This window comes from Manis javanica, chromosome 4 (assembly GCF_040802235.1).
Source record: "Manis javanica isolate MJ-LG chromosome 4, MJ_LKY, whole genome shotgun sequence".
In the NCBI taxonomy this organism is placed as follows: Eukaryota; Metazoa; Chordata; class Mammalia; order Pholidota; family Manidae; genus Manis; species Manis javanica.
Genome location: NC_133159.1, coordinates 25333996 through 25353560, shown reverse-complemented (window position 1 = coordinate 25353560; position 19565 = coordinate 25333996). Strand labels below are relative to the sequence as shown.

The following is a 19565-nucleotide window of genomic DNA, read 5'->3' as shown; positions in this document are numbered from 1 at the left end:
GATAGTTGGATGAATAAGTAGAAATAATTTTTTTTAATCTGGGCTCCATCTTAGGCCTGCAAAACCAGAATCTCTGAGGGGATAAGCCCCATGATCTACCTTTTATACAGGCTTCTGTGGTGACTCTGATATAGCATATTGATTCAAAACAATAGTCCACGGACAAGTGTTGTGGAATGACCCTAGTCAGTCCTGCAGGACACTAAGTTTCTCAGCCACGTCCCAACTAGTGTTCATCCACTGAGCTTGAATTTGCCCAGGTCACCCAGCTCACCTCCCAGGTAGCTCTCTCCATAGTGAGGGAGCGCCCAGGGCTTCCCTTCATATGACTTGGAATAATCTCTGTCCCTGCAACAAGATTATCAGCGATCCTGTGTCCACCCCGCAGCTCCTCAGAGTAAGCCTAATCCTTCTAAAGGGCGCATTTTGGACGATGATGATAGTAGCTACTGTTTACCGAGTGAGCATCTGTGGTCTTCACACTGGCTCCGCAATGACGACTTCATTAGCTGAGCTCTACCCCTTCTCACCCACCAGGGAACTGAGGTTTGCAAAGGTACACAGGCAGGGCTGGATGTACTTCCTTGCTTGACGTAGAGCTTTTACCTCCAAACATTGGGAATAGCTTCCTGTCCCCTGCATGTTGTGTGTGTGTGTGTGTGTGTGTGTGTGTGTGTGTGTGTGTGTGTGTGTGTGTGTGTGTGTGTGAAAAACATCAGACAAATGCCTGGATTTCTGGGCCTTAAGCACCACTTTTTTCCCACCCCATATTTCTGAATGTCAGGGCAACCTCACAGTCAGAGTGCATAAAGAGGAATGGTTGGGAACCTGACGCGTGCACTAACTTAGGCTTTGCATTTCAGGGGTTGGGTGTTGGGGACTCCGTCGTGGCTCTGCAAGGGTCATCACCATCACCCCATGTCGCATGTTCCCACAGCTCACCTCCAGTAGGAAGGATCACCAATCTGCAGGCTTCTTGCCTCCAGCAAGATCCAACAGCCTCTGGGGCCACTTCTGTTTCTGATCATGCAAGTGCTTCAATCACTAGGGAATTTCACATGCTTGTAAACTGAGTTCTTTAAAGTGGCACATGCCTCTGCAGCTGTGGAGCCTGGTCTCTGCTGGAAAGCCACCATCCTTGGAATAGCAGAGATGCAGATAGAGTGTGGCTTCCAAGACTCAAGAGCAGGAACTGTGGCCCCCGATGGAGGAAGGCTGGGAACATGCTTGGGGGAGACAGAGTGGGAGCAGGAAGTGGGAAGGGAACTCATACTTCGGAGCACTTACCATCTGTCAGGTGCTGTACCACACATGCTCCAGTTTCATATTCATATCAACTTCCATTTTATTTCTATCCTAGAATGACCCTGCCAGTGAAGTATGAGCTCCATTTTATAGGTCAGGAAACGGAGGCTCAGGAAGATTACATAAGTTGCCCAGAACCATATAACTAACAAGAGCTCAACTAAACCTGGCTGTTTAGGGCACTGACTCTTCCCCCTCTGCCCTGACTGCATCACCAGTTGTCTGAGCAGAGAGAGGGGCAGTCTGACAACAGGCAAGGAAATGAAGGAAAGGGCTTCAGGCAGGGTTGATTCCAGGGCACCTGCCTGGTGATGGTTAGTGTTTATTAGTGTCACAGGATTTCCAGTCCAGCTCATCTGCAACATAATGACCCATCACCATCTGAAATTAGGGAAGCATGGCATGGATTTGACATTGAGAAGGCAAATCTTCTCCTTAGCCATGTTGAGCCTCAGTTTCCTCATTTGTACACTGGGGCAATAATATCCACTTCACAGAATCATTATATGAGCTTAGTAAATGAGTTAACCTAAATCTAATCCCACTGCCTCATCTATAAATGTTCAGGAGAATGAAATTGGATGAGGTGCTGCATTATGCCCAGCATGGCACATTGGTCCCAGGCTCGAGGGCATCTAGCTCTCCTGCCAGCAGAGTGGGTTCTGGGAAAGAGGTGGAGGTCTGGGACTGACCATCATAATGAATCTTATTTTCTTTGGGGGTCCCCCAACTCTGCCTAATCACATCCTTGACCCCCATCCATGCAGCCTTCCGACACAACGAGTGCCCGGATCCTGGGGTTCCAGTAAATGGCAAACGGTTTGGTGACAGCCTCCAGCTGGGAAGCTCTATCTCCTTCCTCTGTGATGAAGGCTTCCTTGGGACTCAGGGCTCAGAGACGATCACCTGCATCCTAAAGGAGGGCAGCGTGGTCTGGAACAGTGCCGTGCTGCGGTGTGAAGGTATGTGCCCGCCTTGGGCTGGGGGCTGTGGCTGTCAGCTGGAGAGGCTGAGGAGAGGGACAGGGTGGCCCAGACCACGACAATCCACTTCAGTGTCACCCTTCCTCTTCTCCCGGGACCCGGGGCCACCCTCTCCCCTCCCCTGCGGCGGAATGGCAAGGGACCACGTTGCATAGTATTTGAATGGCAGCCAGAAGTGAAACTGAGAAACGCTGGTTCCAGACTGGCAGGCATCAAAAACACCTCTCCTTGCAACTGGGGCCCCCCAGTACCACAGGCGTGAGGAGTCCCACTGCCCCTCGCACCCGGGGGCCCATCAGCCCAAAGCGGCCGGCAGTGCCGTGAGGTATCATGTCCTTCAAGCTGCCTGCCACTCTTCCCTTCTCCATGTGCTGATTTCCCCAGTCCCCGGGGATCTCTCTCGGCTTGGCCTCCATGCCCCTGTTAAGTGCTGCCCTAACACACTTGTGGTCAATCTGCAGGAGACGAAGGGCAGACCAGCCAGAAGAAATCAGCATGAAGCAAGCACAAGGGTTACTATGGCGTGTCCTCAGCCCTGCCTTGCCATGCGGGATGGGTTTTGACCCACTAACCCAACTAGCCAACTCTTCCCCCAAACTGTAGGCATTTAAAACACAGATTAAGCTTCTTGAGGGCAGGAACCATGTCCTGCCCAGCACAGTGCCTGGCACTGAATCAACCCTCACTAAACAAGTGTGAAGAATGGACGATGATGTCCCACAGGCCCTGGGAGGCAGCAGTGGCAGGGCCTGTGGAGGCAGGGGCTGCAGGTCTCTCTCCTTTCGGGGCCAGAAAGCCTTATTCTTCTCATCTCCCATATAGACACAGGGAGGAGGCCTAAGAGACCCCTCTATATACCCAGTCCCCAAACCCAAATCCGAGCACCCTGACCAGCAAGTAGGAAGAACAGGATAACGAAGCGGGGAGGTGCCGTAGAGCAAGCACTGCCCCAGAGCTGATGGCTGGATGGGGGGGAGAGGAGAGGCCACTGGGAGCGTAATGCATGTGGCAGAGGGTCAGGGGTCATGGTGGGCTTTCGAGGCAGAGAGGCCTGGGTGGGAATCTTGACAAGTCACCTTTTCCCTCTGAACCTCTGTTTTTTTCCAACTGGCAAAAAGGGAGTCGGGATAATACTAGGATGCCTACATTAAGGGCAGTTCCTGGCATGAAGCAAGCACTGAAAAGGGTTCTTTGTAAGCTCTGTGAGGTGAGGGAGTCTTTCTTGGCCTCAGAGCCCCACAGCTGGCATGCTGTTTGGCACTTGGGTGCTCAGTCAGTACTGCTTGTTGGGTCACTGAGCGAGTGAAGGCATAACCTTTCACTAGGTCACAGCCTCCCGAATGGCCTTCAGAGCCCCAACTCTCACCGGACTGCTTTTTGTCTCCACCCTGAAACTTAACCAGCTGAGCCACCCTCAGGAAGTGACTTGACTTCTCTGTGCCTCAGCTTCCCCATCCATGAAGCGTGGCTCATGGCAGGAGCCTCCTCACAGGGTTGTCATGCCATCACTGCTCTTGGGGAGGGGGAGGGGGGTGCCTGGCAGAGAGGCAGCACTCAGGGAGTGTGGGTGGTGCCCCTTTTATGAACCATTTCTTCGTCAGCCCAGTCAGATGAGTATCGCTTCACTTAGGGGGACCAAAGAGTGTTTCTTTTATTTTTATTGAAATGTAGTTGACAGAAAATCTTATATTGGTTTCAAGAATATAACCCAGCACTTCAACCATTACCCATATTATTAAATCCTCACCCCAACTAGTGCAGTTACTATCTGTCAACACAGGAAGATGTTACAGAGCCACTGGCTGTATTCTCCATGCTGTCCTACCATCCCCATGACCAACTTATATTATGAGATTTAGTGCCTCTTTATGCCCCTCACTCTCCTTCCCCACCCCCTTATCCCTCCCCCATGGTAACTACCAGTCACTTCTCAGTGCCTGTGAGTCTACTGCTGTTTTATTTATTTTGTTTTATTTTTAGATTCCACAAATAAGTGAATTTGTATTTCTCCACTGAGTTTATTTCACCTAACATGATATTCTTTATTCCATCCATTTTGTCGCAATGGCAGGATTTCTTCCTTTTTTGAGGCTGAGTACTAGACCACTGTATGCATGTGCCACACCTTCTTCATCTACATCTATTGTTGGATGCTTCGGTTGCCTCCATCTCTTGGCTGTTGTAAACAATGTGGCAATAAACATAGGGCTGCATATATCTTTTTGAATCAGAGATTTTTGTTTTTTCGGACAAATTCCTTGAAGTGGAGTTAGAGGTTCATATGGTATTTCTATTTTTAGTTTTTTGTGAAACCCCTACTGCTTTCCCCAGTGGCTGCACCAGTCGACACTCCCACCATCACCAGTGCGGGAGGGTTCCCAGGGATGTGCTTCCGCCCTCCTGGGTGCCTGGCCCAAACCCGGCAGGAACTGACCACTTTGCTGTGGTCCCACGGTGAGACACCACGATGTCTGCTGCTCCCCACCAGCAGAGTGAGCACTTGTGGCAATAGTTTAAGCTGTAGAGTTGGAGAAACAATGTGAGACTCAGTTTCACCCACTCCCAGCTGGGGAACTGGTAGGTTAGGAAAATCCCTCATCGGCCACCTGGGGAGAACTATGTGTGTCCGATGGAGCTATTTTGGGGTGAAGCAGATGCCCAGTGCCTAGAGGACAGTTGGTGAGTGGCCTTCAGGCTGGCCTCCCGCTCTCGCTGACACTCTTCTCTGGCTCCTGTGATGTTCCTCACGTCGGTCCGTCTCACCCAGGACATCTTCCCTGCTGTCTCTTGCTCACCTGATCTCTCTATTCTCCTACTTCCTTCTGTTCTTCAGGAGCCACCACTGGCCCGCTCTACTGGACATGTGGTCTCACCACTGTTCCATTTTTCTTACCAGTCCCATGGGCCTTGGTCCGCCACCCCCAACCAAGATTCTCCTCAGTTCTGGGGAGGAGTGCAGGCCCCCAGTGCCCCTGAGCCTGCAGGGGCGCAGTCCCAATGGCATCAGGACGTGGTAACTGCAGAACCCACGTCTCCTCTCCTGAGTCGGGCACTTCTAGACCATTGTTCTGCCAGAGCAGTGAAATGCTCTAGACCATGTATGAATGCATGAGAGAATTCAACCTTTGGTAATGAGCCTTAACACTATTCATTATTTCATGGGCAAAGTCGCAATTTTGCAATTAAAACAGTCTCATTCATTTTGTCACTGGAGGGGGAAATGCTGAGGCTGGGGCCAGTGAGCAACAAGAACTAGGGGGCAGCCTGCTGGAGAGACCCTGAACTGGCACAGGGGACAGCCTGCTCAGTTTTCTCACAGTGGTGGGCATTTGCGGCCAAGCTGGTTTTTGGGCACCTGGGCAGCAGCGTGTCAGAGGGGTGAGGAACCCTGCCTAGAGTGGCTAATCCCAGACTTAAAACCATAGGGCAGGTTTTTCAGAAGCCCCTGGGCATCTGGCCCCTCCGTGGCCCTTTTCCCTCCTTGTATCCCCGCCTTGGGAGAACTCCGCTTTGTAATCAACATCTTCATCTTTTCCATTTTTTTCTAGTTTTGTTTTTGATTAAGTATCCCCACCTTGTGGACAATTAAATGCAGAAGTTAATGGTCTTTTAAAAAATCTTTTAATATATGCTAAGAGCCACTTTGCTTTTGAGAGGCTATAATGGGACAAGGGAGAAAATGGCTTCTCCTAAATTTAGAAACAAGGATGATCATCTGGCTGATCTAAAACAGAAGTTGGCAAACTTTTCCTTAAAGGGCCAGCTAGGAAGTGTTTTTGCCTTTGTGGGCCATACGGTCTCTACTCAACTATGTGAATGCAGCATATAAACAATATAAACAAATGGGCTGGGTTTGTCTCTCAGGCCGTAGTCTGCTGACCCCTTATCTGGAGAACAGAGGATATAGGGACCCATGTGTTTAAAATCAGGAATTTCCTAAAAGTCTTCCAGATAGTGGAGGCACCTACATGGGAGTCTCCCTGTATTCATCTCTCTCGCCTCTTTTAAGGCATACCCTGACAATGAAAAGGGTTTTACAAGGGTCACTCCATTCAGCCATGCACAGTCTAGGGAGGAGGTGTGGTTTACTGTTCCCACTGGGGCACACAGACGTCACGCCACTTGCCCAGCATCCTCTGAGCTTGTAAGTGATGGAGCCAGAATTCAAACCCATCTTGGCCACACTGTTACTGCATTTTGATTGGTCTGTATCTCTAGAGAGAATATCATTTCAAATAAGTTTATCAAAGACTTAAAGCTTCCATAAGTAGGACGAAAAGCAGGTTTTGTACTTTCCATATCCCAGCAGAAAACTAAAACAGAAGGAAACATATCACCTATCACAAAAGACAAAAAAAAACAGGACTCCCTTATGGAAGCATCAGCAATTGACAGCATGAAACAAAATGACAGCCATAAGACAGACATATCAGTTATGACAAGAAAGGAGATTAAACCCCCTATTAAAAGACAAAGACTCTCACACTGGATTTAACAAAATACACTGCTTCCAAGCAGTACACAGGGAAACACAGCGATAAATTATCTCCAGTGAGTATGTATTTTCATTTTTAAATTAATACTCAGTGGTTGCCAAAAAAATTAAACAGTGCACAAGTGCAGTAAAGTTCAAAGTCAAAATACTAATTTCCTGATCCCACTCCCTGGGGAAAAATGATTTAACAGTTTGATGTAAACACATACATATTAGTGTTCTCTTCTGTATACCAAATATGCTACTTTTGAAACCAGAAAATTTAGAAGTACTATAAAAAAGAAGGTCAGTTCTTCCCATTCCCACAAGAGGAATCTAAGTGATAGTGTAGCTCATTCAGTCCTATAAGGGAGAAATATGAGTAGTTACTGAGTTTCTAACATTAGCTCATTTAATATCCTGGTCACCCTTGTGAGAAAGATACTATTATGGCCCATGCATGAGAAATCTGGGAGCCAGAGAGGTGAATTGGCTTGCCCAAGGTCACCCAGCTAGTCACCTTTGAGCACTTACTATGTGCTAAATACTAGGCCACATGCTTCATGTACACTGTCCTATGGAATCCTCACGACAGCCCTGTGAGGTAGGTACTGCTATTGTCCTCATTTCACAGACGAGGAAACTGACACACAGAGTAGCTAAGTAACTGGCCCAAGATCACACAGCTATGTGAAGAGAGAGTCAGGACTCAAATCCAAGTATTCTGATACCAGAACCATCACTTCTAATCACCAAGTAAGGTGTGTCTGATGCCAACGCTTATGCTCCTTTCATCCTCCAACAAAGTGGTGGAGCAGAAGGCCAGAGGAAAGTCATTCACAGCAGACACTGAGTCAACTAAAACCTCTTTGAGGGCAGTCATCAGGGTGGTCATTCCTATGTCCACCTAGAGTGGTTAGAAATGGAGGCTCTGAAGTCAGACCCCACAGTTTCAAATCTGGCTCTGCCACTTCCTCACTGTGTGTTTCTGGACCAGTTACCTAACCTCTCTGTACCTGCTTCCTCAACTATAAAATGAAGCTAATGCCATTACCTATCTTATAGGTTGTTATGAAGGTGAACGTGCAGGAAAAGAGAAAGCACATATAAATCAGCATCTGGCCCCTTCTCAGGGCTCAGTGAGTACTGGTTCTGTGGTCATCCTGTCCAGCACCATTCCCAGTTGCTCCCCGCCTCATATGCTTTCAGCATCAGAGGTCAGGAAGGACAGGTCGTCCCTCACAGGGAACACCAGCCCCTCAGCAGAAGCCTGGTGCATCAGTCATCTCTCGCTGCCATAACAAACACACCACAGACAACGTCGCTTTTACAACAGAAATTTGTTTTCTCACAGTTCTGAATGTTAGAATTCCAAGCTCAGGGTGCCCGCAGGTTGGGTTTCTCCGGAAGCCTGTTTTTTCTTGGCTGTCAGATGGCTGCCTCCTTGCTGTGTCCTTTTAACTCGGCACATGCACTCCTGATGCCTTTTCTTCTTCTTGTAAGGACACCAGTCCTGATGGATTAGGGCCCCCCTCTTATGATCTTATTTAACCTTAGTTACTTGTAAAGGCCTTATATCCAAATACAGTCACACTGGAGTCAAGACTTCAACCTATGAATTTGGAGGGCACAAGTCAATTGTAACATCAAATATCTGTACCTTTCAACCATTATTTCATTCCTTCAACAAAATATTTATTGAGCACCTACTGTGTGCCAGGCACTGGGTTAGACACAGGGGCCCGAGTTTTCTCCCTATTCGAGGCAGAACCGACCCCTCGTTTTCTTTCTTTTCCTTGCATATGTGAGCATGTGTGTGTATATGTGGGTTTCCTTTTTCCACCCCAACATTTCAATGGAACATTTCAAACAGAAGAAAATAGTACAATGAACCCCCATGTGCCCATCACCCAGCTTCAGCGATTATAAACTCATGGCCTATTTTGTTTCATTTATACCTCCATACACTCCCCCAGTCCTCTCCACTCTGGGATTATTGTGAAGAAAATTTCAGGCAAAACATTTCAACCACAACACTTTAGTATGTATCTCCAACAGGTAAAAAGAGCTCTTTAAAACATAACCACGTACTAGTATTTTAAAAAGTGATTACTTAACAGGATCAAAGTTCCATGATTATCTAACACTTTCTTTTATTGTATTTTTTTAAAAATCAGAATTCTGATTAGGTTCATATGTTAGAGTGACTGGTAGGTCCCTAGTCTTCTTTAACCTGTGTGTGTCTACCGATTCCCACCCCTCACAATTTTTTGTTGGAGGAGCCGCTCCATTTATCCTGATGAGTCTCCTGCATTCTGAATATTGGTGATTGCATCCTTGTGGGGTTATTTAACACAATTCTATCTCTTAGGTTTCTTGTCATTGGGAGTAAGACATAATCAGATTTAGGTTCCACTTTTGGCCAGAATATTTTATAGGTAGGGCTCTGTGCCTCCATCAGAGGCACATAATATCTGGTGTGTCTTTTGGGGACATTAGGAGCCATCGGCAGGCCTTGCCTAGAGACTGCACAATGGTACCATGCTACCGTTTCTTCTTTTTTTTTTTATTTTTGTATCATTAATCTACAATTACATGAAGAACATTATGTTTACTAGGCTCCCTCCTTCACCAAGTCCCCCCACAAACCCCATTACAGTCACTGTCCATCAGTGTAGTAAGATGCTGTAGAATCACTACTTGTCTTCTCTGTGTTGCACAGCCCTCCCCACGCACTGCCCCTGCATTATACATGCTAATCATAAGGCCCCCTTTCTTTTTCCCTGCCCTTATCCCTCCCTTCCCACCCATCCTCCCCAGTCCCTTTGTTTCTTCTTTTATAAGCTGAAATCTTAAAGAAAACTTGTTCCCATGAACTATTTGATTACCTGGTGGTAAAGCTCATAATGAAAGGGCAGGAGAAATACTCATTTTCCTTTATTTACTAGTTTTTATGTTAATGAAATGATTCCCTAACATCTTTCAAAGTTGAACACTTTTGAATACCATTACAGTCCAATGGATTTAAACATATTTTGTGTATTTAAATTCACTGAACTTACTCCTCTAATCAATGTGCAGATGGTCTCATACACCAGTGGGAGCCTTTGGAAATTGGTCCAACCTCATCTTGTACACTTTTTTGTCCCCGATCTGGATTCAGCTGTTTCTTCAAGGAGCCCTGGTTTCTTTTTTAAGTGAAAAATGATATTTTGAAACTGGGCCCTGGGGGAGCTGATTACTGTCAAGTAGGTCCTTGTTTATAAGTCTTTCCCATGCCCAGAGCTAAAAAACTGTTTTTTAAAGATAAAATGCAATACAATGGGTTCATTTCATTTCAAATGTAACAACACATTTTTGCTTTTACTTACCTTCCTTGATGTTGTATCTGTATTGCCCTTCACTCTTCCTGAAAATCCCATTTCCCAACCCCAGTGTGAAACTACCATCCCATACTACGATACCCAAACACCTCTGAAATGTAATGCCCAAATTACCAACAGCAATATGATCCCTGAAAATAGTTCACTTTTTTTTTTCTTTTGATTCTTCTTGTCCCCATATCCTCCTTGGGATGGTCTCTCAAATTGCTGTGTTTCAAAATGTCTTCAGTTTCTTTGTATGTGATTATGCCACCAACTGATAGAATATTGTATTCATTTATCTCATTCTGCTTTTGAGGTTTGAGACATTGCTTATCAAATTAAATCTTTCTTTTTAATTGTATAAAATATATACATAGTTGCACAGTTAAATCTTTAAAAGAAGGTATATTCTGAGAAAGTCTAGCTTCTATCCCTGTCCTCCCTACCCTGTTCTTTCCTTCTTTGCATAGGTAATCTTGAGCTTTTAGCTCCCCCTTTCATGGATTGTGAATATGAGTAGGTATGTGCATGTGTCTCACACACACACACACACACACATTTGAAAAATGAATCCTAGTTAGGTTCATACATTAGATTGGCTGGTAGGTCTCAAGTCTTCTTTAATCTGTATGTGTCTACTTACTCCCACCTGTAGATTAATGGAATCATATTATACCCATATTTTTACCTCTCTACCTTGCTTTTATTCACTTAATAATGTATTTTGGGCTGCATAATAAATTTACCCAGTGGGGGCTGCAATGAATATATGTATATATTCCAGAGATCACTGCATGGCATTATAGAATATAATAGAATATTCTACATTCTTCTTTTATAGCTGCACAAATAGTCCATTTTGTTGGTTGCCCCAGTTCATTCAAGTCAGCTCCCCATTGCTGATCATTTGGGCTATTTCCATTCTGTTACAAACAGTGCCTTGTCTAGCCATGTTTATATACATTTTTTTCGTATTTTTGCCACTATATCTTTGGAATAGAGTTCTAGAAATAGAATTGCTAGGCCAGAGAGAAAATGCACGTGAGTTTTGCTGGGCATTATCAGATTTCCCTTCCTTGTGCCATTTTGCATTTCTAGCAGCAAGGTACTAGAATCCCAGGTTCCCCTCAACCTCATATGTCATCAGACTTCGGGTTTTGCCTATCTGATGGGATGAGAAATTATTTCTTGTTGTAGTTTTAATATGTATTTTCTTAGTAAGAGTGAGAGTGAGCATCTTTTCAAATGTTAAGGAGACATTGCACTTAGGAGTCCCCCCTCCTCCCTGCCTCAGCTGCCACCCTGGAATATGAAGATGAGCTGGAGAGCAAGGGCAGGGCGGCATGAAGAGAGCAGGTGAAAAGGCGGACCAGCCAAGGCAGTAATGCCATTCTTCAGAGAAAGGAAACAAAATGGTGACAACCAAAGGCAGGATTGGGGTCCCCGCCTGGAGATTTCAGGCTAGGCTTTTGTTGATACATATGCACCAAATGGCAGTAGATGAGCCAGGCAAGTGTGACTGTGACCTCTGTCTTCCTGGAAAGTAAGCGAGCAGATCACAGTCCAGCATCCAAAGAGGCTGGACCTGTGCAGAACTGGAGCCAAGAACAAGTCCCTATTTCTGCTGAGGCTCAGGACCTGCACGGGGACCCAGGGACAGAGAGGTAGGCATGCCCCTCCCCACCCCCAAGGCCTCATGTGTCCATTGGAGAACAGAGAAAAGCATAGTTTCAGTGAGATGGGTGGATGGATTTCTAAAACGGGGGTTACCCAGGAAGTGCCAGTGCCCGAATGCAGTTTGCTCTCTCAGTATTTAATATAGGTGCTATGTACTTAGTTTCTCCAAGCCTCAACTTACTAGAAATGGGGAGATGACCCCTGCCTATAAAATGAGGATAATATTAGTATCTGCCTTTGAGTGCTGCGGTTGCCACAGGATAATCCACATTAAGCTCTGACACTTAGTATGCTCTCAGTACCGGTGAGCTCATTACTGCCAGCATGGGGTAGTGCTGTCATGAGCTACAGGGGGAATTTGGAAACAGCAGACTTGAGGTTAAAATTCAGCTCTAACTTTATTAGCTCTCAATCTAGCTTGTTAGCCTATGTAGCCTTAGTTTTCTCCTCTAGTAAAATGGGGATAATTACTTCATAATTGTTGTGTGCCTTTGAAGGAGGTAATACATTAAAGCAGTTAGCGTTGTAAGTTATCATTATGAGTTTCTTTTCTTTTTAAGTGAAGCTTTATTTATTACTAGCTTATGATGCTTTCCTTCCTAAAAATATTAGTTTTCCCATACTTTTACTGTTATAAAAAGGATAAGACTAAGTGACCATCAATGTCTATTTCAGCTAAAAAAGGATGATTTTCTGTAATCTCATGACTTTCTTGAATCTCCCATGGACATACGTGTTATCAAAGCCTGATCCTCTTAATAAATACCAGAAATAGGGACTTGTTCTTGGCTCCAGGTCGGCACAGGTCCAGCCTCTTTGGATGCTGGACCGCGATCTGCTCGCTTACTTTCCAGGAAGACAGAGGCCACAGTCACACCTGCCCGGCTCATCTACTGCCATTTGGTGCATATGTATCAACAAAGCCTAGCCTGAAATCTCCAGAGGGGGGACCCCAATCCTGCCTTTGGTTGTCGCCATTTTGTTTCCTTTCTCTGACGAAAAACATTAAAACAGAAAGAACAGCAACAATTTAAACCTACTTCAACTTTCTCCTCTTTCAACTCTGTCCATGTCAGTTGGACTAGTCATTGTGCCCCTTACAAGGTCTAGTTCACATTGATCAGTTTCATCTGACTCCATCCACTGGGATTTTGCTGTTACCCCAACACTAACTGTGTTTACAGTCAAATACAGTACCATAGGAATTAATTTTAAAGTACTTAAATCTTACTTCTCAATTAGGCTGAAAGCAACTTGTGAGCAAGGTCCAGACACTACTCTTCTATTACCTCCTTCATCATTCTGGGGAAACACAGTAAATATTTAAAAAGTAAATATTTGGTTAACTTACACTATCCACAGATTGATTTCACCTGTGTGTTGATGCATTTCCTTAAGACATTGTCATACTTATTATCACTTATGACTGTTATTTAAATGATGCTGTTACCTAATGACCAAAAAAGGGCATGTTGTGAGTTTCTAAGATTATTATTTTGTGATTGTTTTTGTTAATTGAACTTTTAATATAACTTTGTACTAAGAATGCTTGACAATGGCAGGGAGGTTGTTATCAACATCCTCATTATCAATCTTGGGGAGGGAGGTATATTAGGGGGCCCTAGGTTAGCCTATATTGACAAACAACCCCAAATTCTCAGTGGCTTTAAAACAGGAGTGTGTGTGTCACACAGACTACTCAAGCTGCATGTTTAGTGGGTTGTCAGGAGCTCTGCTCTTCAGCGTCACTTAGAGCCCGAGGCTGGTGGATTCCATCTTGACACTTGCTTCCATGATCACCAGGCAGGAAACTTTGCAAATTATGCACTGGCTCTTAAAGTTTCTGCATGGATGTGAAAGGTATCACTTTTGCTGACGTTTGGTTGGTCAAAACAGTCACATGACCTGGCATAACTTCAAAAAAGGTGGACAATGAAACCCTTGTGCCCTGAAGGAGGTGGACTGGCTGTAGCTCTAATGACCCCCACAGGGCCAAGGGTCTGGCTGCAGGAGGAAGCAGGAGTGATGGGAAAGGTGCAGGTGACAACGGGAAGCTGGGGGACGGAAAGGATGGGCAGAGACCTAGGGCCTGAGGTACCAAACTTTGCGAGGTCAGGGATACATTCAGGCCACCCAGTGTCTTATGGACTCATCTGCCATGGACTGCATTCATTCATCCTTCCATCCACCCATTTATTCACTCAAGCAATAATCATGATTGTTGGCACAGAGGGAAAACCATGCTGACTTCCTGGATGGATGCGGAGGATTCCAAGTTGTGTAAGACATCATATGGTCCCTGCCCTCACAGGGCTCATGGTGGGCCAGGCCGTGCCAGTACCCCCAAGGCGAGCTCGGGCTGTGCCCATTCTCCGGTGCCAGGTGTGAGGAGGCAGGCCCGGTCTGTGCCCCTGCAGCAGGCCTGACCAGTGAGGAGCAGAGGAAAAACCAGTGAGACTCAAATATTCGCTGTACTTCAGATATTCTAGAATGGCAAAGGACTTTGATGAAAGGATTCTTTTCACTTCTCCCCTCTGGTCTTAATAAAACTCCAGATGATAAAGCTGGACATATTCATAAAGGTCCCAACAGACAGAACTTTCAGTGTTCATAGTTTATATAATTTTCTCTAAAAACAAAAACAATACTTGTTGGTGGACACATTTGATAGAGAGGTTCATTGTTCATTCATTTGTCCCCCCCAGGAGCTACTTCTCTCCCTTCTGTCTCCCCAGCTCCCTGCGGTGGTCATCTGACTTCGCCCAGTGGCACCATCCTGTCTCCGGGCTGGCCTGGCTTCTACAAGGACGCCCTGAGCTGTGCCTGGGTGATTGAAGCCCAGCCAGGCTACCCCATCAAAATCACCTTCGACAGGTGGTTATGACCACAGCCTCGGGGCAGGGGGGAGGGGGCTTGGGGGAGTGTGGGTTAGCACTGATGCTGAGATGCCAGCAAGTTCAGAGAACGCTGGACCAAATGGTTCTGGGTGGGGACAGACCGTACTGGCCTTGCCCAGTAGTGGGGTCTGTGCTGTTTAGGGGACTCAGACTGGAGGAGGAGGAGAAGGCTGGGACAATACTTGGGATGTCAGAGCCCTTCTCTCCCCACACCCTGGAAGAGGGACAGCGGGCAGATGGACACCATGAGATGCTGAAGCAGGCATTAGCATTTGAGGAGCATAGCCCTGAAATATGGGGTGACAGCCTTCCACCTCTGACCCAGCCCACTCATATGCCCCACTTTTAACTCCCACCCTGGTTATGCTCATTAGGTAGAGAAAATCATCACCCAAATATAAGCACACACTTATAAACAAAGCATTCATAACCTAGAATCGTAGTCCACAAACTTTTCTGGGAAGGGCCAGATAGTAAATGTTTTGAGGTTTTGCAGGCCACTTGCAAATATCTATTGCATATTCTTTGCTTTAAAATAAAAAATACCCCTTTAAAATGTAAAAACCATTCTTAGCTCTTAGGCCACACAAAACAGGCTATAGACCAGATTTGGCACTGGTCTGTAGTTTAGTGATTCCTGGCCTAGAAATCAGGACCCTGTGAGGCTAGTTATTAAGCCTCTAGGTCTGAAGATGGGTCACGGCTACAGAGAGGCCTGAGAGAGCTGCATGCGACTGTGGAAGGAGGAGGAGGACAGGCTACATGCAGTAGAGAAGGTACTTCCTCATCGCCAGTGAGTGTGTGCAAATTATATTAAAATCTCCCAGCCTGCCCAACTCTGGTTGTCCTGAAGCCCTGGGTCAGGCAGGGCCCATTTAATAAGACAGGTTTCTCAAGAAGTCCGCATTCCCATCTTTGGCAGATTCAAAACCGAGGTCAACTATGATACTCTGGAAGTGCGGGATGGACGGACATACTCGGCGCCCTTGATTGGGGTTTACCATGGGACCCAGGTCCCTCAGTTTCTCATCAGCACCAGCAACTACCTCTACCTCCTCTTCTCGACCGACAAGAGCCACTCGGACATTGGCTTCCAGCTCCGCTATGAGAGTGAGTCTTGGCAGGGAGGCAGACAGCAGGGTCGGCCCTGCTGGGTGAGACGCCCCCAGGCTGGGCTCCAGAGCAGGCCCCCATGGAGGCGCATCCCCATGGCTTTCTCAGTTAGGCTAAGTTAGCAAGTCACCCCTTGCTCTCAGCATCCCTCAGAGCTCCCAGGAACTTAGAGGTGCCCTTTTAGGAGACCGGGAGCTGGTGACCGGGACACCAGGTCCTCGTGTGCTTACTGCAGACCTCTTCCTGGGCAGAGGATTCAGGGGCCGCCATGCTGGGCACCGAGTGTTTGACAGGCGATGAGGCTGAAGTCAATGGCGTCTCCCGCTCATTTTCGCCTTCACTTGTCACCTTCGGCGTTCATCACCTGTGCCTTGATTGAGAGATTGGTGTCCCTTTGGTTCTTTGTAGACCATTATAGGAAGGTACGGCTGTGGGTACCATGAAGGCAGGGTCACTTTCTCATGTTGTATCGCTGAGTTTAGCGTAGTCTGAGCCATCATAGACACTCGACTTATGCTTATTAAATGAATCAATGAACGAACAATTGAGCCAACTGATTTTCAGTGACAGATAGGCCTCCAAATGCCCTCAGCAGCGTGACAGTCACATCTGATGAGTGAGAAGTGATGGCATCAGCCCTCAGTGAATCAGAGCCCTCTGCCTGTCCCCTTGTGAGGCAGCTGGGCTCCCGCTGTGGTGGTAGGGAGCTGTCTGTTGCAGCTGTGGGATCTTTTCCAGCTATAACGCTGCAGTCAGACCACTGTCTGGACCCAGGGATCCCCGTAAATGGGCAGCGCCACGGCAACGACTTCTACGTGGGCGCTCTGGTGGGCTTCAGCTGCGACTCGGGCTACACGCTGAGTGACGGGGAGCCCCTGGAGTGTGAGCCCAACTTCCAGTGGAGCCGGGCACTGCCCAGCTGTGAAGGTAAGACGCAGAGCCTTCCTCTAAAGGAGTGGACTCCTTTCCGAGAAAAACCCGGAGCTGGAAGGGTCGCTGACTGCCCCTGTCAGTCGGGGTTGGGGGCTGAGAGGAGACGGGGACACACTCCTGAAGGACCGGGGCTGGGGGAGGTCCCGGGCCGCTCGGGTGCTTACCGCCCTCTTCGCTCTTGCAGCGCTCTGCGGCGGCTTCATTCAGGGCTCCGGCGGGACCATCTTGTCACCAGGGTTCCCTGACTTCTACCCCAACAATTTGAACTGTACCTGGATTATCGAAACATCGCATGGCAAGGGTGAGTGTTTAGGCCCATACAGGTCCTGGCGTGGGACATGGTCGGCCCCAAGTTGCCCAGGTCAAACTGACTTCCATGGGGCTCTCTCTAGATGGCTTAATCTGAATTTTTCTCACCAACAAGGAAACTCCAAGGACCATCCCACCTCTTTGAATCACAGGATTCATTCAGTAATTTTTTTTTTTGTAACAGTCTAACATCTCCACTCCATAGACGTCTTAGAGATTACCAGTTCTCACGTCCTACTTAACACAGGAATCTTCTCTAAGTCACTCCCCACAAGATGGAAACACACCTTCTATCTAAACAGCCTCCAGTGGTGTGCAGTGGCCAGTCCATTCAAGAAGTGGGCACCTGTTATCATTTTTTATAAATCTGATCCCTCCTAATAGCCTATTAGGTATCCCTGAAACTTTTTTCCTTCTACTGTGTTCTGGAGACACATAGGATACATGTCCCTCTTCTCACACCCACCATAGAGATATTGGACACAGCAAACCTGTTTTTGTATAACTCAGCTGTTTCTCAAATGACATGTATTCATATTCCTCATCAGGCTGGACTGTTGCCTCAACTTCCCTAACATAAATAATCTTTGGAAGTCCAAGTTCAAAGTAAGGCTGCTGGTTACAAATAAACATTAGTTAACATGCTCTCTCCATTCAACAAATATTGATTGAATGCCACCTGCATGACAGACACTGGAGCTGGGAATAAGTAGTGACCAGGCAGATATGGCCTTTACCCTCAGAAGCTTATTCTCAAGTTCATCTGGAGCTAATGGTTCTTTAACCCCTCTGCACCTTGGCAAATACAATAATGCACAGACTGCACCCTAGAGGTTTTGATTTTCTATGCGGAAAGTGGAAACCAGACATCTGTGTTTTTAGAACTCTCCACTAGTAATTCTGAAGCATGCCCTTAAATAAGAACCCCTGATCTAGAAGAATAACATGTAGAAAAAACAAGAAAAAATATTAAAAGAAAGAGTAATTAACGCTTCCAGATTTTAAGATACTGTTATTGGCTAAAATAATTTTAACAATGCAGTATGAGTATGAGAGTGGGCATACAAGTCAGTGGGGTAGAATAAGGATCTAGAAATAGATTCCTTCGTGTGTGTGTGTGTGTGTGCATGTGTGTGTGTGTGTGTTTGTGCACTCTGTGTGTGTGTGTGTGTGTGTGTGTGTGTGTGAGAGAGAGAGAGAGAAAGTCTGTAGTATATAATTAGAGTGTCATTTCCAATCCATTCAAGAGAGGATGTATTATTTAATAAATGGTTTTTAAACAGTGGATTTAACATTTGGGGTAAAAAAAGAAAAAAACCAAATCATACCTCTTATATTTCACCATAGAAATTCTAGTACTAGAAGAACATGAAAATCTAACCTCAGGTGAGGATGTACTTTAAAGAGTAAGTAACACTAAAAGCAGAATCCATAAAGGCAAAGACTGTTAGATTTGATTAAATAAAACTTTGAATACATTTATGTAAAAAAGAGCAATAAAAAAATCCAGGTAGTAAATGGGCAAAAATATTTGCAACATATAATCAACAAATGATTACCAACCTGATGCATGAATTGCTCTTAAAAATCTTTTAAGAAAGTGCCTGGTCTACAGGCTTGTAAAATGAACAAATCTATCAATGCTTCATAATAGAGGAAATGCAAGTGGGAAGACATGGCCCTCACTAATAATAAAAGAAATGTGAATTCAACTAGTAATAAAATGCCATTCCCCTTATCAACAAGAAAAATCATAAGAGTATGGGAAACAGTGTAGAGACATAAATATTCTTCTTTAATGTTGACATAGTATGAAATTGTCGAAACTTTTCAGAAGGTGAGTCAGAGACATGAATCAAAAGCCTTAAAAATTTTTGTGCCTTTGGACCTAGGAGTTCCACCTCTTGGAATTTATCTGAAGATAATAAGTAAAATTGTACATTGAGACTTAGCTATAAAGATGTCTCCTAAGTATTTATTAATTGAAAAATTAGTAACTATTCAAATGTCTGTCAATAAGGAAGTGTTAAATAAACACAAGGTACAGCCATCTAATGAAATACTATAAGCTACTAAAAAGAATAATATAAAAGAATATTTAAGGACCTACAAAGGTAATTGCAACACATTGGTAATAAAAAATAAGTTTGCCTAAAGAATATATTCAGTTTATAAAAAATAAACAATCCAGAGAAAAAATTCAGATGGCCAACAGGTACATGAAAAGATGCTCCACATCGCTAATCATCAGAGAAATGCAAATTAAAACCACAATGAGATATCACCTCACACCAGTAAGGATGGCCAACATCCAAAATACAAACAACAACAAATGCTGTCGAGGATGTGGAGAAAGGGGAACCCTCCTACACTGCTGGTGGGAATATAAACTAGTTCAACCATTGTGGAAAACAGTATGGAGGTTTCTCAAAAAATGCAAAATAGAAATACCATTTGACCCAGGAATTCCACTCCTAGGAATTTACCCTAAGAATGCAGGAGCCCAGTT

The 19565-nt window shown here is 45.6% G+C and overlaps 1 protein-coding gene across 5 annotated transcripts in view; it reads left to right on the top strand.

Moving 5' to 3' along the window:
• The window catches only part of CSMD2 (CUB and Sushi multiple domains 2), a 600037-nt gene that overhangs the window by 388643 nt on the left and 191829 nt on the right, over positions 1-19565 (top strand). For all 5 annotated transcript variants that reach the window (XM_073233614.1, XM_073233613.1, XM_037010709.2 and 2 more), the window contains 5 exons: positions 2073-2267; positions 14540-14678; positions 15624-15811; positions 16553-16741; positions 16932-17048. In XM_073233614.1, coding sequence (XP_073089715.1) covers positions 2073-2267; positions 14540-14678; positions 15624-15811; positions 16553-16741; positions 16932-17048 — 828 coding nt within the window. The remainder of the gene's footprint in view (positions 1-2072; positions 2268-14539; positions 14679-15623; positions 15812-16552; positions 16742-16931; positions 17049-19565) is intronic.